Source organism: Lathamus discolor, chromosome 5 (genome assembly GCF_037157495.1).
Source record: "Lathamus discolor isolate bLatDis1 chromosome 5, bLatDis1.hap1, whole genome shotgun sequence".
Lineage (NCBI taxonomy): Eukaryota > Metazoa > Chordata > Aves > Psittaciformes > Psittacidae > Lathamus > Lathamus discolor.
The window spans coordinates 87,568,750-87,593,869 of record NC_088888.1 but is presented as its reverse complement, the minus strand read 5'-3'; the positions used below and the strand labels follow the sequence as shown (position 1 = coordinate 87,593,869).

At 37.7% G+C, this 25,120-nt stretch overlaps 2 protein-coding genes across 10 annotated transcripts in view; one reads left to right on the top strand and one right to left on the bottom strand.

The window, feature by feature from the left end:
• ANGPT2 (angiopoietin 2) overlaps window positions 1-7,013 on the bottom strand; it is a 41,673-nt gene extending 34,660 nt beyond the window's left edge. For both annotated transcript variants that reach the window (XM_065681528.1, XM_065681529.1), the window contains exon 1: window positions 6,260-7,013. In XM_065681528.1, the coding sequence (XP_065537600.1) occupies window positions 6,260-6,544 (285 nt within the window). In that variant the 5' untranslated portion in view covers window positions 6,545-7,013. The remainder of the gene's footprint in view (window positions 1-6,259) is intronic.
• MCPH1 (microcephalin 1) overlaps window positions 1-25,120 on the top strand; it is a 128,421-nt gene that overhangs the window by 86,487 nt on the left and 16,814 nt on the right. The window lies entirely within an intron of this gene.

The window sequence follows — 25,120 nt, the reverse complement described above, 5'->3', positions numbered from 1 at the left end:
ATTGTCTGTGCTTGCTTCTGAAACTTCTTATTCAGTGCTACAGAAATTCTCCTTTTCTTGAAGGTTATATTGATGCTTATGGTCCACTGACAAATTGTTTTCTCAGTGGTTTACCTGTTATTACCAGTGAGAGATTTCCTAGAGTGCATTTGGACTACCAAAATATTTTCTCTGTGTAACACACTTATTCTAGTACATACATGAAATATGGTTTTATGCAAGAGCCATCTGCTCCCATTTTCCCTTCTGCAGTCCTTATGGGTATCCTTAAGGCTCCCATCAGCATCATATTGGTAACTAGACACCAAAGCCTTTTTTCCTCTGAAGTACAACTTGCATCTTCTGTTCCAGGAAGATTTTTCTATTTTTTTCAAATAAGGGTGCTGAGGCCCTGGCACAGGTTGCCCAGAGAAGCTGTGGATGCCCCACACCTGGCAGTGTTCAAGGTCAGGTTTGATGGGGATTTGAGCAACCTCGTCTAGTGGAAGATGGCAATGCCCACAGCAGGGAGTTGGACTTGATGATCTTTGAAAGTCCCTTCTAACCCAAGCCATTCTGTGAGTCTATGATTTTGTCAGGAATTGGGAACGGGGGGACACCAAACTCTATGGAAAGGTCATCAGTACCGTTTTGCCTCTTGTATCTGTTTTAAGAAGTGGAAAGCATAATGTTTATCTTTATATTTGTATTATATTTTCAGCCTAGCCCACATTTTTACTTTCTGCCTATTGTCTCTTGATTCTGAGGTTTACAAACTTTAGTGCCAAAGCAGAATGCCAGGGTGAGAGCCATGCAGCATGTTATTTTCTTGCAAACAGCATGTTTTACAACTTCTTCCACAGTGCTGAGAAATCTGCCTCTTCAAGGAGGTTTTCTTTTGTATTCCGTTCCTCTGTTTCTCTCTCTTCCAGGTTGAAGAGATGGACTGAACTTCCTCTAGGGAGCTAAGATAGACTCAGTTATCTGATGAAACTCTGGGTTTGCTAAACTCCAGAGAGGGATTCACGAATGGCACCTTCTGTGGTAGATCCTAATCTATAATCTGACACTATGTCTTCTCAATCAGTTGACTACATTTTGCATGTCTAGCCCTGTAAGAATGGCAGTGGTTGAGAAAGACAGTTTTACTTTGCCCCCATCCTGGCTTTCAGCCAAAGTCATGTAAAATTCCATGTAACAACTACAGCAACAAAAGATTCTTGCATTAAAGTATGTAAAAGATTGTTAAATAAATAGTGGCCTACTAAGCTGCCTTAGCTTACTGCAAGAAGTATTGTAAATCAAATCATGTATAATGTGGCACATTTACAAAAACACAAATATGGTAGTATGAAAGCGACAGTATAATTCAGTCACTGGAGATACTAGATAGCAGATTTTGAAGGGAAGAAATGGGTATCTATGTCTTCCAGCCAAAGTTCTATTCTAAGCAATACATATGTGGTCACATCTTTCTTGTGATAAGGAATGAAGAAAATGGTATCAGCTGTTTCCCTGCTAAATTGTGGGGAGATGCATTTTATTGAATTTTTTCCTAATTAACAACAAAAAAAGGAGCAGTAATAAGATAATTGGTATAAAAGGAACACCATTGCAAACCCCAGCCTCTACAAAATCTTCTAAGACATTCTAAAGGTTATGTGATTTACTTTTATATAATAAGTGGGCATGTAAATAAAGAGGACTGGAAACTGTCAACTCAAGCATCTCCACACTCATTTCCTACATGTGCACTTGAAGAAAGGGAAAAAAGAAGAAAATAAAGCACTTGATAGCAATAATTAATGGAGAAAGTCTCCCAATTTGTTGTTTGAACCAAAGATGATAAGATTATGATCCTATTAATAACAAACAAAGCGCATGAAAATACATCTTGAATGCTGGTAAGAGACTGGTTCAGTAAAACAAGCCTCTGTTTATCACAGTTTTTACTGATAACATCTTGAAGGTGGCGAGCTCTCAATTTCGATTTTGTCTTGTAGGTCTGTACAAGAAAATCTCTGGTCTTCTTTGTTGTTTCTGTACAATTTCATACCTGTATCACCAATCTGGTATTTGTGGAATGATGCAGAAAGTCTTTACAACATAGTTTTTAAACACATGCAAAAGTGTCAGTTCAAATCCTTTCACAGAAGTTTACCTACAGGAGATATAACAAACTGCATAGTCATATCATTTAAAGTACTGCGGAAACTTTATCCAGTAACATGTACTAATCTCAAAGTAAAAAAGTATATTCGTTTTTACTCTGCCAGTACTGTTTTTGCTTAGCAAATACATAGTTGATTGATAGACAGAAACAAGCACTTTTCACAATAAGTAAAAACAGATGCATTACTTAAGAAAGGAATGCAGCTCGAGTCAGAATCATCTCTTGCGTACTTCAGAATCCAGCACTGTACAATATATTTGTCCTTGCCCATTGTGTGCAGATGTTTTTGGATGACAGCATGTCAGAATATCTTTTCATATTTGAGATACGAAGTTCAGTACAAGTATGACAATAATTATAAGCTTTCATTGGTAATTGCTCATTGACAATTATAAGCATTCATTCCCATACACCTTAAAATATCTGATTTTGTTGTGCTTAGGGAAGAAACACATTTCAAAGTGATAAAGGGTTTTTAGCTTCCAGGATATCATGACAAGGAAAAACAAGTCCCAGTTCTGAGAGTATCCAAACATACTGCATCCCTATCAGCAAAGTATCCCCTCTCCTAGTCTGCTTTCAGGATGAAGTTCTCAGGTTTAAATGTTGACTCCTGGCACTGACTTTTATTTTCTAGTCTTTTGATCTGCTGATAAACTACCAATAAATTACCCATATTCCGTATGCTATAATCAATCTGAATCACACATTGTTTTCAGCTGTTTGTAACAGGAAAGACGAAGAAAATATGACCTCTTTCTTTTACACTATTACTTTGGACAGAATCATATTTCCTGACTCAGAATCTAGTTTATGTACTAAGAAGTAAATTCAAGTCAGCATTCAGTTATTTCAATGTCTTAATACCTGACAAAATGCAGTTCCTTGAGCAGAACTGCCATGAGCCACATGGTAAAGCTGCCATTAATTCAGATAGAGATTTGTTTAATTGTGGAACTTAAGGGACCTGCCTGTCTTCTGGGAATATCTGAAAACCTGATGTTGTTTTTTATGTTAAAAAAAAGAAATCCAAAGTATAACAGCCAACATCCATCTACATTTAAAATTTCCAGTCTTGTGCCTCAGCAGTATATGAATCTGCTATCCTCTCAAAGTAATTGCAAATCTCATTATTGAGAGGCTTAGTCTTCATGCACAGCCACACATTAGAAAAAAATCTTACAATTCAGTATACAAATTGATCCCAAGGTAGGGAAAGTCAAAGAACTTCAGGTTAATTTCAGGTATATTGCTGCACGCTTGATCTAGGGTTTTGGCTTTTGCTCTACCCCATCACTTACTGGCTTACTGCTAAACACTGGATTAGGTGGAATAGTGCTTTGTTCTAGTATTTCATCTGAACGCTTTTATACATAATCTACTTTTGAAAACGCGTTCTCCAGTTTTAGGTGTGGTACATACGGTAGTGGCATAAGGCATTAATACAGTTCAGACCAAAAAAATGTGTTTTCATGAAGCAGCACGTTGTGGCAATAGTAGAAAAAAGTCTTCTGCTCTCTATACAGGAGCAGACGAGAAGAGAACCTGGACCTACATAACTCATTCTCTTCTCATTGTGTTTGCCCATTAACCAGCTGAAGTGCACACTTCCCATGCTGTTCCATTCATACAGCCTAGTGTTCATTCAGAAACAGAATGTTTCCTCCAGTTGACGAATTAAAGGCAGGAGAGGGGGAGGAGTGTAAAAATGTTTGGAGATGTGCAGGACTTCAGGAACAACTTTTCAAGGTTAATTTACACTAAAAGCTCGTAACATATTTTTTACACAATTTCAAAAGAAAACAGGTGCTGCCTCTTAAATCAGCAAAAACTAACTTTTAAAAGAAGTAAAACCTAAAGCAGTTTTTTGTGCAGCTGCTGAGAAATTAATGTCAGGTTATTTTTAAAATCAAACATATTACACATTCGATGCAGTCTGAAAACTAAGCAAACAGACTTTTTTGCTCTGCCTTGACTAACCTAGCACCATAGCTGAAATACGAACCTAGGAATGTGTATTGGTGACCTTAAAAAAAAAAGCCAGTAAACTCTGTAAGCAACTCTAAAGGTTATTGTTTGCTTTTCATCTTCATTTGCAGACCAGGTGTCTCTAGCAAAGCAAATCTGAGGAAAAGCTACTTTTGTTGGAGTCTCTTTGTGAACAAAACAGATGACATAAAGAGCAGGTGTTAAAATAGTGAAAAAGGCAAACAGCAGTTATTTTACAGGATGTTTAGCTGTGGAAGAGCAAGGGGGAAAAAAACAGGCTATTCTAAAACATCTTCTTTGGAAATCTTTGCTCAAATAAAAGAAACATTTCTCTACCTAGTAAAGCAGAATCACGCCTTTTGATTGCCCAAAGAATGAATTAGATATAGTTATCCTATTCCTCTTGTAACTGATTTCCCAGGGACTGACAGGAAAAGGCATAGCTTTACTAAATAAGGATGCTGGAATTTGCTTACTGGTTTCTGTTTACCTGATGCCACTTATGATACTGTGCTTGTCTACTTAAGAGGCATTTAGCACTGGAGTCTTGTGTGTGATTTCATTATTTATATTAGGAAATTGCTTAGCAGCTGTGTAGATTAGACGGCTTTACTTTGTGTGGTTTTCATCCTGCATTACACATCTGTTAATGTTGGTCTTAACATTACAATAGTGAGCATTGTAAATTGATAAGTAGAAAAGTAAGTATGTGCAGGGAAGTATGTTTGCCTGTGAGATTAAAAAACCAAAAGCCACTGATCTGTCATTATTTGGGTGTCTAAATTAAGCATCCTAAACCCATAAAGACAGGTCACACTTCAGCCTTCAAGGGTATGCCTTTTGGATCTATTTCAAGATTCATCTTCAGGTGGATGAAAACCTTGTGCTTTCTGCTTTACAGTGTGACTTCTGTTTCTTACACAAATTTGCCAGCAGGTTTCTTTGGTTTTATCTTGCTAGTTCTGTAACTTTGTCACTCATGAGAGAGGTGAACCCTAACCCAAAATCATTTTATAGTCTTGTAAGAAGTAGCTACTGGTTGCAGACAATTGCAAATTCTCTCCATTAGCAACAAATACATCTTTCTTTATGAAAAGGCCCTTATGACATCACTGGAGCACTTATTTGGAGGCACTATGTCAACCACCCAGTTAAGTCCTCAACACAGTTATTGCTTAGAAGATAAGCATATTGGTATGAAACATAAACACTCATAAATTTACCATGCCATTAAGCTATATTTTCACACTTTCTCAGGTATCAGTGAAATAAAGGTTTCTCAAAACCTATTGAACCATATAGCATTTAGAACCAAAGTACTTTCTATAAAGTGTGGAAGAGTGATCAGGTTTATTCTCCAGTAATATTAAGAATGTATGCAGTATAAAATTTTTTCTGCTGTTTCAGACATAGTTTTACAAATGTTTCCACTTTGGCAATAAACATGTCATTTTCCCTTAGTTGCAATAGAGTTGCATTAAAGGAAGCTGTGTGGCAACTGTAACACCTTCTCCAGAATATTTTTCCCTTCAATATTGTGTATTTGAGTGGAAATGTTACAGGATGCAAAGGATATCCACTAATGAACTTCTTGAAATTCTATCACTTTACTGGGCTCACTTCACTGCAAGTCAGACTTGCAGTCTTTAGTTCGAATTACAGTTCTTTATCTGTGGGACCCAATATGTTGATTTCTGCATGCCAGTTTAGAAATCATGTTTCAAACAACATTCTTCAAACATGCCTCGGATAAAGGTGCATTCTGTCTTCTTTAAAGAGAGATAAAATAGCCCTTATCAGTTAATTATAAATTAGTATCTGGTTCTTTCATGTCAGAAATGTCAGACGTGCTCGCAGTCTGCCTATGGAATTACTATTTGTCCAAGCAACCCAAACGTAATGAGAAACTTTAAAGCACAGGCTCTGCAGAACAGTGCAGTCCTCTTTTCCCGTCTAGTCAGTAAAATTATGTTCTCAAACTTTCTGACTGAGGTAGTTCAGAAGTTTATTTTAGCTAATGCATTTTGTGAATGTAGAAACAGAAAAGGAAAAAAAAACCCACAATGAAATAGGTAACAGGATGCTGTAGACGAGAATTTTAGAATAGGGTTATCCTACCTTCATTAGCCACTGAGTGTTGTTTTCCATGATGTTTTCAAGTAGTTGCAGTCTTTGAACTGAATCATCATAGTCTAAAGGTGCATCCCTTTGCACTGCATTGGACACGTAAGAAGTCGAAGATCGGCAGTTGTCCGTCTCGGGCAAAAGGAAGGTATAGCTGCATGACCCATGCTGGACCTGGTACTGCTTCTTGCCCATCGTCTCCATGCTCTTACTAAAGGAGTTGTATCCTGAAGCTAAGAAAATACTGCAGCCCCAAAAGAAGTAAGCAGCCAGCTGCATTTTAATCCCTGCGGTAGCCCAGCAAACCTAGTGCTGCGGGGCGCTACGGGAGCACGGACCTAGTTAACCTGCGCTGAAACCGAGCGCTCTGCTGCCATGTGCCGTCAGGAGGAGGGCTGGGCTTTTCTACCCTCCGAGCTGGAAACGTCCCGTCTTCTCCCGGCCGCCGTGCCCCGAGCTGTCAGACGCGGAAAGCAAAAGTCTTCGCCGCCCCCTGCTCCCCTCGCTGCTGGGGGATCCGGCCGCCGGGCTCGCCAGCCGTGAGCCTGGCTCGTCCTCGCCCGTGCCAGGATGTCACGGCCTCGGTGCCCGAATCAATCGCTTCCCTCCCCTTATAGGATAAGTTGATAAGAGCAGGCAGACATGTGGAGCGGAGCTGCTCCTCCTCCCGCCTTCGCCGGGGCCTTCCTGCCGGGCGGGGGTGGGGGGGAGCACTGGCCCTGCGGGCTGCAGGGAAGAGCGCTGGGGCGCGGGGTTTGCGCGGAGCTGCGCGGGGCGGCGCGGGGCGAGAGGAAACCCCAGGGAGGAGCCGGCAGCGACAGGACCCCTGCGAATTCCTGCAGCACGGCTCCAATTAGGAATTTCCTAGACAGAGCAATCAGTCCCGCTAGCTCCAACTATGCTTGTAAATTATTTGTGGGGGGTTACCATCTTTAAACACGCTCTAAACCACCACCCTCACACCCCCCCCCCCAAAAAAAAAAAAAAAAAAAAAAAAGTTTAAAAAATGTTCCTGGACTTGTTTGTTCTTCTTAAAGGCTGTATTTTATTTGTAATGTACTGAACTAAGGCGTAATTTCATTTGTGTTTAATTCATTGTGTAATTGGAGAGAAGGGCACTGTCCTGAGTATACAAAAGCAGGCTTGGGCATGTCCTTTCAAAGGGAACAACACAGGGGGGTTAATTAAAAAGTTTCAGCTAAGCACAGACTTTGTGTTTTACTCAGTGTCGGAGATGAATACTCTATTTCAGTCAGGTCTTTCAGGAGTTAAGCGTTCTCAAGCCTTCTTTTTTTTATGGCTTTTTTGTCTGTATTAAATGGCTAACTTTGGAAGTGCTAGCGTTAACAAGACATACAAATGGCAAGGCAGCTGGGACTGGAAGAGGGAAGAACTATCCAGAGGCTGTGGGTGCAAGGCCTGCCTCAGGAGGTGGCATGGGTGAGCAGCAGTTATGCTGCCAGCTCTCGCTAAGTCCAGTTCTATGCCCTTGGAAGTGGGAAATACCCGTAAAAGGTGAGGGAAGCTCTGATAAAGTAGGTGTCTAAAATGGATGTGTAAAAGTAAAAGGAAGCTTCCCCCCCTCCATCCCACTCCCATGTTCTCTGCAATCATCAGTGGTCTTGGAAAAGCGGAAAATTACTAACCCATTTAGCAAACCCTGGGAAAGAGTTGTTTCCACTGAAATTTTGGAAAAGTTTACTTCTCTGCTTTAGCAAATGTCTTCTGAAACTAGCACAATAGGATACTGGCTCCTGAAGACAAACTGCCCGAGAGTTTTCCTAGGTCTGGATCTGGAAGCTATAGATTTTTCTTAATTAAAACAAACAAAGGGAATGCCATGCTAGTCAAGCTAGCATGAATTACAGACCAAAGTTTCTCTTATATGAGGAGAATCCCAGCGTGCCTCAGCATGCCTCTTTTATGACAGGCTTTCTTACACAACTTGCTATATTTCATACAATGTATTAATGTGGCTTTTCCTTTTGAATCATGGGAGTTGTGTTCAGAGGTTGTCAAAAATGCTTATAGCGGCTAAAATGCATGCCTTACAGTGTTGGAAGCTGTTGGGACTTCTTTATGTAGTTACCTCTGGAAAGGAAAATCTCTACACTTTTGGAGACTTCCAGAAAGGTTCTTTCTAATTATACTTGGACGGTGACCTGTAGAACCAATGTGTCAGGTTTTTTTCCTGTGGAGTATTCATCTGCCATTGTTCATCCTTCCAGCAGAGGAAATGGAGGAATATGTTTGGAACTTGGGATGTAGTCAAGATTATTTTCTACAAAATTTATATGTTTGGCATATAAATTATGCATTCTCCATCCCTTCAACTTTGTACTGCAATAGCAAAACAAATCAATGTGACAGCTACCTGCATTGTTAATGAAGTTTCAAAAGCTTTACTCCTTTCCAATGTATTGAAGTCTTTGAAAGAATGTTTAAATCCATGTGAATAACAGTCCTTTGCAAGGTAGTTGAGAAACCTACTATTATCCGATGAAGACAGCGTGTAGGATTAGATTTATACACCAGATTGTGTATTTCTGGGAATCTAACTAGACATTCAAATTCCTTTTTTCTGTTATCTGAGTGTTTTTCATTAATTTGCTAACTTAAATGAGAATTTCCTGTTGCAACTTGTGCTTCTTAAATTGGTCCGGTCCCTGCTTGCTTTTCTCTCACTGCTAGCCCCCAGAATAATAGAGCCCTCAATAGAGTAGTGCTGAAAATAAGATCGCTCTAGCCCTGAAAGTATCTGTCTCCTAATGAGGAAGAACTAGAGGAAAATCTTACTTTTTCTGACTATATTTTAATGGGGTTTTTAAATCCTTTCATTAGATATTAAAGTTGAAACTCACTAGTGCAGTTTTCTTTTTAATTATTAGACTTCTACCCCTTCTACTCAAGGGACTGTACATAAATAAAAGATTTAAAGGATGCTGAGAATTCATTAGACAGAACATCCATGAAAGGCTTGACTAAATTAATAGTTTCTGAATTACTATGAAGCTTGCCATCTGTATGCCACACCAGTGAGTCAGATCACCAACATAATCTGGCAGCTCAGTTCTGCTGGGGTTTTGAGGGAGACAAGTGTCTCTAAAGGTTTGAACTGGAGTCTGTTTTCCTTTAGGAAAGGCCAATGCATGACCCTGGCAGGCCCTTGAGTCGTAATGGGGCCAGCAACAAGACTGAACTTGGACGCTGCCTAAGCAAGGCTTGCTGTATCTTGGACCTCCACTAGGGAGAACTGTGGCTGTATGAATACTGGAAAGAGAAACTAGTTCACCTTTTACTGTTTTTTGGCTGGGTTTGGTTTTTTGTGTTGGGTTTGTTTTGTTGTTTTGGTTTTTTTCTCTCTGAATGAATGAATGAATGAATGGCCAGTTGCTATGGCAGCTGTCCACTGTTCGGGTAAAAGGTATGGAAAATGCACGTATAATTCTGAGAAATTACAACAAATAACTAACCTAAGACCTTTACCAGCACAGTAGGCACCACGAGTTAGCTGCTCAGCCGTGCTTCTCATCTAGCCCTTGTCGCAACACCTCGAGGTTCACCGTGGTAGTGTTTTCCTCAGCTTTTCCTCAATAGTTCCAGGCTGTAGGGGCAATAACCGGAAATCAACCTCCAACACACACACATACACATAACTGAGAGAGGATTATGCTGTTTCCCCATCTGGGTCCAATGGACTCATACTGTTTTAATGAAGTGCTCTTTCCCACTGCCCAGGAAAGACAGTGAACGTTCACCTTGCCAACAAAATAAATATACATCTCTTTAACCCTTCACTACAGGATAGTACCGTATTTGGTGCATCTTTTTCAGCATTTGATTGAGATCCTTCACCCTTTCTATCCCTCTGGGAGCAGCTTTCCCAGACGTGGAGGAGGAAGTGGTCTTCTCTGCCTCCCCAGGGAGTCAAAGCCAGTCAGAGTTCAGGGGGAAAGAAAGTAGTAATGTCTAAATTTAGAAATCTGGTGTGAAAAGTAAGGCAAGTTAAATACATTTTTGTCCTTGAAAACTGAGGAGGAGGAAGGAAGATGCCTGAATACAGCCTTTTTACTGAGCCTCAGAGGCGTAATAACAAGTCTGCTTGCAGGGCAGGGCTTATTGCAGAAAAGCTGAATGACAGAGATGTGTCTCACATCAGTTATGAGAAGGAGCATCTCATTGTTAGATGTGTTGAAATAGGAAGGAATTTAAATAATTTGGCATGGAATCTTATACGTGCCAGTACGAAATTGAGTAAAAAATTATAGCTTAGCCCACTTGCTTCCTTTTGGTGGTTTTTTTTCATGTTCTTGGTTCTCTTCATCTCTTATTTCTGCTGCCTATATGGAGTGTTGTGTTTGCATTCATGATACATTTATCCTGCAAACTCAAATATCACTGCTTAGCCTGTGGTCTCCTGCTTGCTTCATAGCTTAGTATATAGTATTTGACATAAAATAGCAAATAGTGGCTTGGTATATTTAAAGTACAAATTGGATCTTTCCCTTTTTAGAAAGAAGATACCCACTCTACAGCACTCACCTTATAAGAAGATCTGAAATATATATTTTGTCAAAACTAAACATTTAGAACGTTTTGCCAGATGTGTTGCAGGCAATTTCCTTTCCTGGGAAACAGTAAATTCCCTTACTCAGCCAATCCTGTTTTTATTCCATACAGCATATGACTAAGCTGCTTTGAGAGAGATGCCTGAATAATACTAACATTATTTTTCCAATTATCATTTTACTTACTTACAGCTGCATAGCTTCTGTTTGACAGGAAAATACAGAGATCTTGTGAGATCTCTGATAGAAAAGGAAGTATAAAAGTTTTTGAGGTAATGTAAGAAAATGTTGTCTTGGCTTCAGTCTGCTATCTGCAGACCTTGCCACCTAAAACTTTCAAGATGTTGATTTAGTAGATAAGCAAGTTCTTGTTTCAGCAGTTTTCTTGTTTTAGCAAGGGAAAAATATGTAATAAAATATGTGCAAAATAAAGGCAGAACAATGTAAACAAGTAAGCTTTGGTGCTGCATTCTTATAGGGATATTTGATCTACATGTATAAATGAAGATTCCATATGAGAATGTGGAACTTCAAAATCAAATATGAGATGAAAAATTAGCTGAAACAGAATTCAATGAAGTATTTTATATATTCCTGCTATTTAAATTCCTCACATTTTCAGTGTTAAGTCCCCACCTTTGGTTCCTGGTACTTTAATATTAGTTTATGGTCATTTCATTTGCTGGCTTCAAAATATTTTCTTTCACTGGGACTATTTTAGCATGCTTCTGAGGAACAAATGTCAACAAGGACAAGACTCATGAACTCATAACTTAAAAAACAGGGAACGGTATTTTGGAACCTGCTAGATTTCTAGTCTGCTGAAAATCTTACCAGTTTTGTGATCTTACACTCTCTTTGAAAGAGAGGAGTGCCAGATTATTATGTTTTCCAATAAGACAAAACATTCTTTTTTCTTCAAGACCCATAGTTCAGTTCTTTAGCGCTTCTAAAATTAGTGGTAATCTATTACCAATCGTTCCTCCTTTCCCCACCGTTTGCCTATTATCCTTTTTATTCATTCTAAACTTCTCCAATCAGTCTCTCATGACTTCTTTAACAAAATATCAGGATTCCGCTCACTTTCTCAGTTGCTGCTTATTTCTAATCACTCAAAACATCTGGTGTAACATCTTGTGAATTCATAGTCATCTGTATGTTCTGTCTCTGACATTCCCTCACGTCTCCTTTGAGTGCCCTTCCTTTCCAGGGAGGGCATTTACCCAGTAATTCTCATATTGTACTTTTGCTGAAGGGACAAGAGGTCAATAATCTGATCCACTGAAAATTTCAGTTACCACTCTGTCTTGGTGACTCAGTCTGTTTGTTTCCATCTTGCCTTGTAACATCCAATCCATCATTTCAGTACACGGTATTTTTCCTAGATGTCAGGCCATTAGTGGAAGCATAATGCAGCCAAAACCAGATTACTTATATTCCCTTGGAAATGCTTGCATGCTAGCTCCTTTCTGTCTTTCACAGTTGATACTGCCATCATCCTTCAACGCATTTAAATCTATAATCTGCAGATTATGTTTAATCCCTTTATTTCTTTGGTGTTTTATTTTGATGCAATACTTTCATTAACAACTCTAGAATTCCTCTGTTGATCCTCATCATCAACAAGTTGAAGTTTGTAACATGTTCTGTCGGGCTCCTCCATAACATCTGAAATGTTTCTTGCTTATGAAGCTTATTATATTAGTTCTGCCTCAAACAAGTAGACTATTTACTTAATTGCTTCTAATTTGTTTTCATTTTTGGAAACTCTCCTACCAAATACGTCAGTTTCATTGCTTACTTTGTAGGCACTGACTGGATTTGCTTTCTTGGACTGTCTTAGTTAAACTTGGGATGCCTTTTCTTAGTTAGTCTGAAAACATGACCATATTTTCCACTTTCATACTTATTTTGATATCCGAATTTTGTTATATAACATCTGCTCAATGCTTTTTCACTGAGGTTATACTAACATTACCAGAAATGATATATTTTTTTACATACATACTTTTATATATGTGTATGTATATACGTCTTTATATGCATGTATGTGCTTAGTATGTTGTAGATGCCACTGTACATAAAATATAATGTTAATTTAAATTGGAACTTTAAGATATCACATCTTGAGCAGTAAGGATAACATGAATGAATGTTGTTTGAAACTCCTGTCATTATCACTTCTATATTTCATAACCTCCTTAAATTAAAATGTGTCTTAGGTTTTTACTGTTTCATTACTTTATAGTGATTTCCTTTACCAATCCAGAGTTTCAAGGGATATCTAAAGTAGAATACAGCTGAATGGGGTTTTGAGCAACCTGGTCTAGTGGGAGGCATCCCTGCCCGTGGCAGGGGGATTAGAACTAGATGGTCATAAGGTCCTTTCCAGCCCTAACCATTCATGATTCTATGTTTCTAAACTACCATCTGTCCTTCAAACAGGAGCTTCATTCATCCACTGTGAGAAGCATCTTAGATATCCACATACATTATTTGTATAGATTACACTTTTACAGATATTTCATAGAATCACCCAAGTCCTTCTCAGCAGGGCTGCTCTGAATAACTTCTCTGCCCAGCCTGTAGCTGTGCCTGGGATTGCCCCAACACAGATATAGGACCTTGCACTTGACTGTGTTGAACTTCATGAGGTTTGCACTGGCCCATCTCCCAAGCCTGTCAAGATCAAAGTTTCTTTCACTGTGAGCATTTTTTAATAATGACTATCACTTTAATTAGCAATCATCTACATAAGAAGTAGGAAGTGAGTTCCAGGATTATGAAGAATAGTTGCTATGTGTCCTTCCTCCTTAACGTTTTTATATTGTTTGTCTAAAGTGCCCGAAGGCTATGCTCATTCACTTCAGGGTTACGTGATGACAGCAAACTTCAGCTGGTAACAAGTGCAATTACATCTTAAACTCAAATAGCATGAGTAAAAAATTAACATGGAAATTACAGCTAATGTTAAGGATCTTACAACTGGACTGCTGAATATCTTTGTCAGTGTCAAGTGCTGTGCCCTGTCTATCTCCCATACTGGCGAAAGCATAATACAGCACTTGTTAAGACAAGTTATCGTAACTTGTGTACTAATGTGTAGCAACTAGCTCTAGTAAGGCCTTTAAAACCTGCTTTAAAAAATTGTTTCCATAGTACATGCATATTTACTCTTCATTACCAAATTATAGTTGAAAAAAGTAACATATATTCTTACTCTACATGCTCATATGCTGTTTATGTGCTCTTTGAAAAATGTCTTTTTAATTAGTTCTGTGCACTTGGACAACTTAAACCTAAAATCTTTACTTAAGGTTTTGACTTCTGTAATATTATGTGAATGTTACATTATGTTGATGCGAAAAGGCAGCAGACTGAAAGAATCCAGAAGGCTTTTGGAAAACGAGAAATCTGTCTTACTGACATCTTTAAAGAAAAATGCATATGCCGTTTGTTTAAAGGAATGTATTTTTAAGCAGTTGAAGGTAATCTAGCCTTACAAATCACTCCAGTCCCTGTGATTTAAACCCTTCCTCTTGTAAGCAGTCATTCAGGTTAGCGGAAGGTTCTCTCATCTGGTAATAGCACACTTACTTGATAATAACAGCATGTCATACTTCCGAAGAGCATGTTCAAGTTAAGAATCTGAATTCAAAGATAAACTGATGTCAAAGAGAGAATGAAAAGGAAGTGAGAAACTGTGTAAGAGGAATAAACAAGGCTTTCAGAGAGAGAGAGGACATTTATGGCAACAGTAAGGTACCTAGTTCCTGACATCTGTTTCCCTCAAGAAAAAAATATAGTACATATGCTAACCTTTTTATGGAGAGTGCAAGAAAAATATTTGCAGCATATTTTCATATATTCATATTTGTTGAACTGTATTATGGGTGTGTAACTTGAAGAGGACAGAGCACTGTAAACTATTTCTGTACTCCATAAAGATAAATCTTTGCTTTTTTCAGTACTAATAAGCATAGTTCAGTAATTGTTCTCAAAACCAGTTCCTGCCTTCTCGCTGATTCTGCCACAAAAACTGAGCATTCTTTTTATTGTTGGTCTTACTGCTGTACGAGCAAAGGAAGGAACTGAAGTATTTTTTTCCTGGTTAATGAGGCATCAGGACCTGTGATTGGACAAGAGAAAGATTACCTGCATACTGATACTAAGATTATGGCTCCTTTGAGTTTGGACTCCTTGCCTCCACATGGCCATCCTGCAAAACTCCTACTGCTGTGTAAATATTAACATAAGTACCTCATCAGCTGCCTAACAGTCTGTTCTTTATCTCTCCAAATAAATCATTTGCTGGAAAGATAATCCTCCATCTCCAGTGGAATGTGTACAGAAGATCAAATCTCTTATGAGTATCTTATCATTAAAATAGTATATTTTCTTCCCAACACAAAACAATTAGAAATTTCTGTTGCCGGTCTTTCGCTTTATCTAAATCTGAATTATTCCTTGTGTAGTTTCACTACACAGAGACAATTGAAATCTTTGAAAATCTTTATTTTGTCCCACTGTAAATGCATATACAGGAAATTTGGGGACTGTTATTGTCCATATTGTTTGAATGTTAATCCCCATTCAGGCTATCCACATCCAAACTGACCTATACTTACAAATCCTGTCAAAGTGTTCAAGCGTAGCTTACTAGCTTCAGTTTAAACTTGATTGCAGAAGGTCTTGTTTGTAGTTGTGTGTTCTCACTTGATTTTTACGTTAGTATCTTCAGTCAAATCTGTGATCAAATTCTATTTTGAATACCTAATAAGGCTTCACCTTTAGTGTTAAATTATATATTATCAGTTGTTACTTCTTCGTCTGTAGCCTGTGTGGTGTTATCAATAGCAATGTCCAAAGAATGGCATTTTTCTTGAACATCAATTCTTTTATATCTAATTCACCAAATTAATGACCATCTGATGTTATTCTACTAATTTCTGCCTTTCTTTGCCTGTTTTCCCACTCAAGTATCATTTTTAAGAACAAACCCACATACATTAAAGTCAAAATATTTACTAGAAGATGCCGTGACAATTAGAAGAATATGTCCTAACTTGGCCAGCCTAGAATATTTTCCCTTTCTATTGCTGAAGATTGTGTCCTTGCATAGAGCGTCCAGGTGGCCTCTGATAAAACATGAAGATCAGGTCACCCAAGGTTTCCTTGGAGAGTCGGAGAGATTTCTCTCTGTTGATCAGAAGGGGACTGTTGAGTAACAAGCTCAGATGAAAGCACCTGAAGGCTGGCAAAATGAACGTCATGAAGTTCACTAGACAGTACAAATGCTGGCTTTATTCTTATTATACAAACCTTACTGCTGTACACTGCAAGGGAAAGCCAGGAGCCTTTTCCAAACCGCTTTTCTGCAAAAGGTGATGACTGAGGATAAAACCACCTGATTTCTTGTCTTTTGCTAAGAATTCTTGTTTGACTTATGGAAAGAAATGATAGCTGTCCCACATTTCAGATGTGTTTCATTGTCTCAAAGTGCTGTTGTTAGTATATTATCAGTATTGTTTCATTTAATTACAATTTCTAGATTCTTATATCCAAACTTTATTGTTTTGACTCTTATCTCTTTCAGTAATGGATTCACTTGAATTGATTAAAAAACAGTCCACCAAGATATTGTATCACAATAGATTATTCACTCTGGAAAGATAGTTATTTTATGCTATAGGCACATTTTTCAATGTTAACAGCACTGGACCTCTGGTGAATCTCAGTTGAAATGCTGAATCAGTGCCTGTTTCAGAACTCCATTGCAGCCCATGGTAAGGAAGTACGGGCTAGCAGTGGACTGAGTTTTCAGCCAGCTGGGAAGGACTCCAGGCAAGACTACAGCAGGCAGGGAGATGGTCAGGAGTCATGGCCTAGAGTTTGTTTTAATTTCATACCAAATCTAAAAAAATATTTTCTGAGGCTAAGATCTATGAGGCTGTAGAAAAGCCTCTCATGAGAAGCAGTGGAATCCCTGTTGCATGAGTAATTCAATATAGATGGGCAAAACATAGAAATATGTAAAGGAAAATCCTGTACTTGCAGCAGTAAGGATTAAGTGACCTAGTAAGCTTTTTCATCTCTTGATTTCTCTCATTAAAACTCATCACTTGCTGAAAGAAAGAAAAATGTTTATGTTGGACCTCCTGTGAAAAGTGCTTATAGAAAAAATATCTCTCTTCAGATTATAAAAAATGCAATTCATATATTTGAAATAATTCTTGTATTTTCTCATAGCCGTGAAATTAAACTTGTCAGCCACAAGCTAATATTAATGCCTGCAAACTGCTAAATGCAATTATTGCAATATGATGAAGCAGAGGCTTTAATATTCAAAATTATTATGGGCTTAGATTACATTGCAATATTGGAACAACTTAATTTTATGTTATTAATTCTACTAGTAACATGAAAAGAATACGGTTAATCAATCAGTTTACTAAAAGCATCAGAGACTGTGCTTGATAGACTGTTATTGCCCACATGGAAACCTGCTTGGCTAACAGACGCTTACAACCAGACAAATTATTCTCAAATATCAGTAGCTTAATTGCTACTTTTGTTTTCCTATTTTTTTTTAAATAATAGTTATTGAAACATGTTTAAAATTAATAACTTTTAAAACACACTCCATATACACCACAAACATAACAAGCCATAAAATCTACTGCTCTTCGTTTTTATTAACTGGAGACAGATTTGGTTCTGACTTTTAAACCTCTGTTTTGGCTGATTTATTCTATCTGAAGTAGGCTCCTTCGTATTCATGTATTGTGACTTGCTGGTTCTGCAGTAGGGTGGAGAAAATCTGTACTTACCTACGTCTAGCCTAACTGCTGGCCCACAATTTTAGATTGCAGTACACCTAATAAAGAAAAATAACAGACACTTTTAGGACAGCAATTTCAGTAAACTGATAGCCTGGAGGACTAAGAAAAAAAGTGATGCTTTAAGGGTAAACTGTGGGCCTCTCACTTAGAAGGCTTTTCAAGTATCAATCAGAACCTTTTTCTGCCGTGTCTAAGCATGCTCAGTGGGCAGAAGCTGCTGAAGTAAACAAAATGTAGGTCTGTTCTCCATTATTAGAATGTGCAGATACCCTGTGTCTGCTCACAGAGGATGGTGGCCCAAGGCTTTTAAAGCTGTTAATGACATGAACAGTGGCCAAGAACTGTCTTTATTTGAAATACAAGTGTATTTTAAAAGTAAGCCAGAATATGTGAATCCTCAAGCAGTTGCCATTTGTATTAACTTTACACAGTGAGGATTTTTTCTAGAGATACAGATTTCTCACCAAACACTCACTGGACAAGTTAAACAACTGGAAGTATTTTCAAGAGGTGTCACCACTAGCTGAAATATTGGCTTTAGCAGCCAGTCCAAACAAGAATCAGGGTTTACAGTTAAGTGAAACTTGGTTTCCTCTCGTTGGTTTCTCAATGTTTGTAAATTCATTAAATACTCATTCATTGAATTCCATCTCTTTGCTGGCTCTTCCATGTCAGAATAAGGCATCTATTTCCAAAAAATGAAGTGGAAGATGGGTTGTTAAGTATTGCCCCATATTACAGCTGGAGGAATGAAGTAATTTTAATGAAAAGAGAAACAGAAATTAAGGTATTCAGCAGTAGAAATAAGGGAGAAAGGATTTCTTATCTTGTCTTTTGAGTGGATTTTGTTTGTTGGTTTGGGTTTTTTTCTTCCCTTAGTTAATCTTCTTTTATAAAAGTATAGTTTGTAAATGTTGAAATTCAGGACAGTTTGGGACTGTGCAACAGCTCTGCACATCGACATCAGATACACTGTAGTTGATACGGCACTGGCTGTATGTGCAGGTTTTTCCCATGTATGCACTGTCATTTTTCCAGTTTACTAGGCATCTGAAAACAGCCAGGTTTCTATGAAAATATGTGGACAGCCATGTCCCATATGCTTTTCATATGAGACACAGCACTTGACTGTGTAATACAGGACATCCCCTGTTATGTGGGACATCTGCCAAGTCCAGCAGAAAGAAAAGATACAGGCAAGAGCACAAAACCAGAGGAATAAATGATTATTAAATCCTTCTTCTGTTTTTAATAGTTATATTCTGCTCTGGTCTCAGCTGTTATAGTCCACTTTTGACAATGTCTGAGATGGAACAGTCATGTATTGTGTACTTTCTAGACTAATACCTTATGTTTAAAACTTTGAAAAGTTTAATGTTCGCAAGTGAGTGACGTTTTCAAAAGTAATGCTCAATATAGGCTTCGAGGCTTCACAAAATCCTAGTATCTTTGCATCTTTAGGTAACCATGTGTCTGATCCGTAAACATGGAAAATGATTAGAGCCTTTTAATGTTATGTACCTGAGTACTTTAGGTTACGTTTGAAAGCTGAAGTGCAGCTGTTATAAATTTTCTCAACAGCTTTGGGGCAAAAAACAAATGTTACCTTGTTTTGGGGCATATCAGTGTTGCCAGTGCTTACGTTACTCAGCCGTTTTGGTCTCTTACATACACAACTGAACTAATTAGATTAAGAAAGAATGAAAAGTTAAATTTAGGGGAAATACTTGCAGAAGCCTACAAATGTTATTCTGCAAATGGCAATGGAAGATAGCAAATAAATAAACATAATTTTGTTCTGAGCATGATTTTGGAAGCCAGACTTTTGGATAGTTCAGTTAACAGTCTTGGACATGTAAATTCCTTGGAAAGTCTTATAAGGCCTTTATTCACATTTCTAAAACGTGAGAGTAAAAACTGATAGAATTCTACAGATTTGACATTGCTTTTGAGACTTTTTCCTTGATCTATTTATACATCTAATACTGTTCAGCCTCTCTTTATTGGCGTGTGTGTATTTATTGTACCTAGTGAGAAGCAATCCTCTCAGTACCTTTGATACTATTGAAAACGTCAAATTAAACTGGAATTGAGTGTCCTGCCTGCAGGAGCACAATGCAATCCACCGTTGCATGCAGTTTTCACTTACTAAAATTTGCTGTAATGGCTGCAGGTAGAAATTTCTTAATGTACAGGCTAATGCACTTCAACTCTCAGTCTATCAGGAGGAATCCTGAGAATATCTACCTTCATTTATCATGTGTTCATGATGGCAGAAACCTGCTTTTTGCAGGTCATATGCTGCTTCTCTAATACTCTACTGGTATTAGTTTGTCTGGTTTACATCTGTGAAACTTGGAATAATCCCTATATTCATTTGATACATTGCTATAGACAAGAAAGAAAGGCACTTTTACATATTCAGGATGAGAATGCAAATGACAATTTTTATTTAATAAAGACAGATTGTTGAGCCTGGCACTAATTTTATCCTTTATTACCAACGAAGACATGAGAACTTGAAGTACATCCTGCTTCCATACCAGGGAAATTGGCTCAAACTGGAAGGAGGAAGACATAGTGTAGTTTTTTGTGGACTCTGTCCTTTAAATGTTAGTTTACAAAGGCATTCTGAGTCAAAAGGCCAATTTTATCCAAAAGATGTTTTGTAAGTTCTACGTAGCATATTCAGACAAAACAGCCAAGATGAAACAGTTGCAGAAACCTGTTGGACTTTATGGATGCCTATGATTATTGCTCAAGAGCCCATTCTGGGAAGGATGCCCACCTGCGTGTGTGGCTTCTCTAGCTGATGTGCATGATTTATGCACATGAGCACACGATCATGTCTCGTAATGATTTACAAATGGTTTGTGATACCCCAACTAGGTGTGGGGAAAAAAAGCTCTGTTTTAGCTACATAGCTAATTTTCCAGGATAAAAGTCAGTGTCTGAAATTCCTTTTTACAACTTTGTAGTCCTTGCTTACAGCATGGTAGACTCATAGATTTCACTAATAAGATACTGATGCCTTGCTACACTTCATTCATAAAAACTTTTAATTGGTTACTTTGCTCGTAATTTTAATGTATGCCACCAGTTTCTTCTTTGCATTCAACTGGTTTGGACAAATATGGAAATGAAAAATGAGTGAATGTAAATTTTTTACTAAACGAAGGCGCTAAGTGTTGACAGGATGGCTGATTCCAGCCCAGAATTCTCTCTGCATATAAACATAGAATACATTTCATAAACCAAAATTGCAGTCTTTGTTTGTTTGCTTTTGGGTTTTGTTCCAAGTTTCTTGAGAGGAGATAATCTTTATATGAGAAGAAACACTAGGATGCATTTCCAGAAACTTATATGGGAAATACTGTGATAACAAGGCACCAGAAGAGCAAGCAAAACCTGGAGTATGGAAGCTGAAACTACTGTATAAACATTAAGAAAAACAGAGAAGGCCCAGTCATCTTTGCAGCCAATATTAATTGCTAGGAAGAAATAGAGGTTTATATTGTTCTTTTGATGTAGCATTGGTAGATTTCTGGCTTGCTCCAGTTGTAACATATTCTACTTTTACATTATTGTCTGAACTGAAACTCCACGCTTCAAGAAAACCAGCATTTGGGGAAGCTGTTTTATCATATAAAAACACAATCAAAGGTTTATTTTGGTCCTTTTTCCACGGTAGCAAAAGCCTAAGTTCTGTGCTTTTGTCTTTCTGTTTTTTTCTCTTCTGGTGATGTTACACTGTGATTGTGTTTGCCTGTATGATTCATTACAAGCTTGCTGGCAGATGGTCACGTACACTTTACAAGAGTGCTTGATGCTAATAATAATCAGCTTTTAGCTTTTATTCTTTTCCTTGGGTAAGTAACGTATGTTATCCTAATGCCTAGAAAATCGTGGTTGTTTTCAGTCACTGCCATCTAAATACTTTTATCCTTCAGTAAAACGGTTTCTCTGCATATGTTCAGCATTTTGTGAGTGAAAGTTAGATTGCGTGTATGGGTGATTGCGACAGAAGAATTAGTTGTCCGTCTTCCTTATAGGACCAAAGTGGAAGAATAAGTGTTTCCTGAGACCAGTATGTGCTAGGAAGCCTCGTGGCTCCTGCATATGAATGATTTTTTGTTGGTTAAGCCATTAGAGCCCCACATGGACTATATAGCTAAAGCTGCAGAAATCCTGCTTTGTCTCACTTGATCCCCACACTTGTAGGAGGAAATTATTTATGTATATTTTATTGCATAACAGTAAATCAAGCTTATATGCAATGTTTATCTGTAATGGTTGAAATGCTGTCAGTCCAAAATACATTCCATTTATTTAAATGGTGAAATTGTAAAGAACTACTTCTATGTAGCGCAGTAAAATGTGTATATCAAGAAACATCATTTTATAAGAGGAAAAATGTGTTGAATTACGTGCTCTTATTATTATAATATGACACAGATACATTTCATGGGGTTTTTAGTACCAAGACTAAAACTTATTCAACAGTAGGTCTAGATGGAATAGCTGAAGAAGCCACAATATGGTAGAACTTTGTGGGGACACTTTATGTTGGAAAACGAGAATTTCTAGTCTAACAGTTTTAGTGGAGACAGCTGTTGAGATGCCCTTGTTTATCATGATTGTAAGTACACTATATCCAGGCAATAAAATTAGTTATAAATCTGACTCCCTCAAAACACAATGTCATGCAGTGGTTCCAGGAAAAGTGAATCTTGGTCATTTCATTAAAGTTCCCTTATTTTTAACAACTTTCCTTGCTCTGCTTCTTCATTTACTCATAAGCAAAAGGTTGTATTGCAACTCGAATCATGTTCTTGCAAGAGCACACGACACTGAAGTCCATCACAAGGACTGCATCACAGGGCAGGATCATGGCCTGTAGGCATGATATTTTTCTGAATGTAGTTCTCAGTTAGAGTTTTACTCATCTCCCGAGAGCATCAGAATATACATTTCAGCTGATACAGTTCCTCTTCTCAGATTCTTTCATAAGTACATGTAAGGTAATGGTCTTAACTGCTGCATTTGGTACTCCAAAATCAAGGCTGATAAAAGCTTTTAAGCTAATTTTGCTCCAACCACACACACAGAAACATCAATTTTAAATTTTATTCTTGAGGTAGTTGTAGAACCAAATTCCAACTTCAGCTGATTTATATTGCGTTGGTTTTGATTTATTGTGCTTATGAGTGTACAGTTCTATATAGACATACTTCTCTTCTTGTTCTTACTGCTTTGTGATTTATTATGTGTTGATGAGATTCTGTTGTAGACCTTGGAGGCTTTTTCAAAGACAAGAAGTTCCATTGTCATGTTTATCTTACAATGATTTATGCCTTGTGTGTGGAAGTTATTTATCAGAACTATTTAAAATATCATCTAAATTAACATTTTTTTAAACACTGTTATTTAATATTTGCCTAAAGTTGGTCCCAGAGGCTGCAATCAAAAGAGGGCCTAACTTCACTAGTCAGTGTATTACTATTATAAAGGTAGTACTTCTTCGTTATTTTCCTCTGACCACAAAACCGGACTTCACATCTTAACACATTGTACGAATCCAAAACAAAAGATAGTGTCTGCTCCAGGGACCTTTTGATCCCCAGAAAAATGTTTCCATCCTTTTTTTTTTCCTGATCTGGCTGAAAGGTCACACTTTACTCAGATTCTGTTTACCAGATTTACTTGTGGCCCAGATGCTTTATCACCTTCATTTCAAGCAGAAGACTCTTGCAATAGTTGACACGAGGGACTTTTACCTGTGGAGATGATTCCAGGAAGCCTGATTCCGCTGAACTTTGCTGCATGGCATGACTATTTTTAAAGCAATTGTAGAGAAAGAAGTTTAACAGGATTTATGTTTGCCTAAGGTAGGGGAGTTTTATGAGTAGTCTGTTGGCTGTTTTAATAGCAACTGTTAATTAATATCTTTTAAACTAATACATTTTGGATAAAACAGTGTAAAAACTCCATTTAATACTAGCTCCCTAAAATCAAAGGAAATAAACATTTAAGAATTAGCTTAAAAGGTTCCTCGCTAGGTTTTGCCTAGCTTCGGAGATTCCTGCCTGAATCAAGCTAAGTTTGGAAGAACTGCAGTTTCAGCATAAAGCAAGGTCAGACTTACTGAGTCAGATTTTATTGAGTGTTATGGAAATTCTGGGGTTATTCTAACATTGAAGGTGTAAGCGGTGATGTTGATTAAGAGCTTTGCACAAACCTTTGTCATGTGAAATTACCTAGCTGAGTTCATTGTGACTTAGAAGAAAAACTATAACATAGGAGCAGCATAAATAACTGAAAGCTGTTCGTCCCATCCCATTGAGGTTTTGGTATGGCTCAGCACATGCTTATAAAACAGAAGATGTGCCTTCTTGAAGCTGTAGCATAGTGGGATCCTGTCTGCGTTGTGTGGCTTCGGCTGGTTGCTGCTTACTTACATAGGAGATGCCTGAAGGGGGTACACTGGTTCATCTGACATGCAGTTAACAATGTTTTTTCTTGGGTTTTTCTGGCTTTTTTCTGCAGGTTGGATAATTTCCCAAATTTAGGATTTTTTCAGGATTAACTGGACTATTTCTGTTTTCATGCTGTCTTTGGAGGATGTTGCAGACATGGTAGCGGCTATTTTTGTTATCAGAAGTCTTCAGCATCCTCTACTGGCTTCAACCATCTGCAGTGACTGTTTCTTCTACTGCATTCCAGATTTATCTAGAACACAACCCTGAGCAGTAAATGGGGTTTTAACTGTATTTTCCTGAAAAATTACCTTTGGTTGGTAAGCAAAAGTAGCAGTGCTCTCCACAAAGATGTAATGTGCACATGGACACCTTTTAGCAGTAGTTCCTTTAATTATCCAAAATAGCATTTTTCTGATTAATTATAACTCCTGTTATAGTGTCTTTTTAAGTCTGAAATTCTGCCTTGGTGAATCAGCACTTCCAATTCTGCGGTTAAAGAAATTTAGGAAAGAAACCACATATGTTGTAATATATCGGCTTAACCAGACAATTACATTATGTTGTTTTTGCAGGTCTGGTGTTTAGCTTTTCATGGGAAGTTGTCTTTCTCATGCTAATTGCAAATGACGTAGACAGAGGTCTTTCATCTGGAATCTAAATATTGACAAAAACTGTGAGAATTAAGGAAAGGGGGCATTTTAAAGGATTCTTATTATTCTGGTATCACATCATGCTGAGGAAAACTCAGGATCATTTCCATTAAAAAAAAAATAAATCATGTAGCATGTCAAAGGATTTAGCAAGTTATAATAATAGGTGGATTTTGCTCTGCAGAATAGTGTACTTCAAGTATTCTGGTGTTCTAAAACTGTTTTTGAATCACTTCCCACAGATGGTATTATGTTTGTATGGCATTAGCGGAATTGATTATAACCTTTAATAGCTTTCATGAGACACTATTAGTGA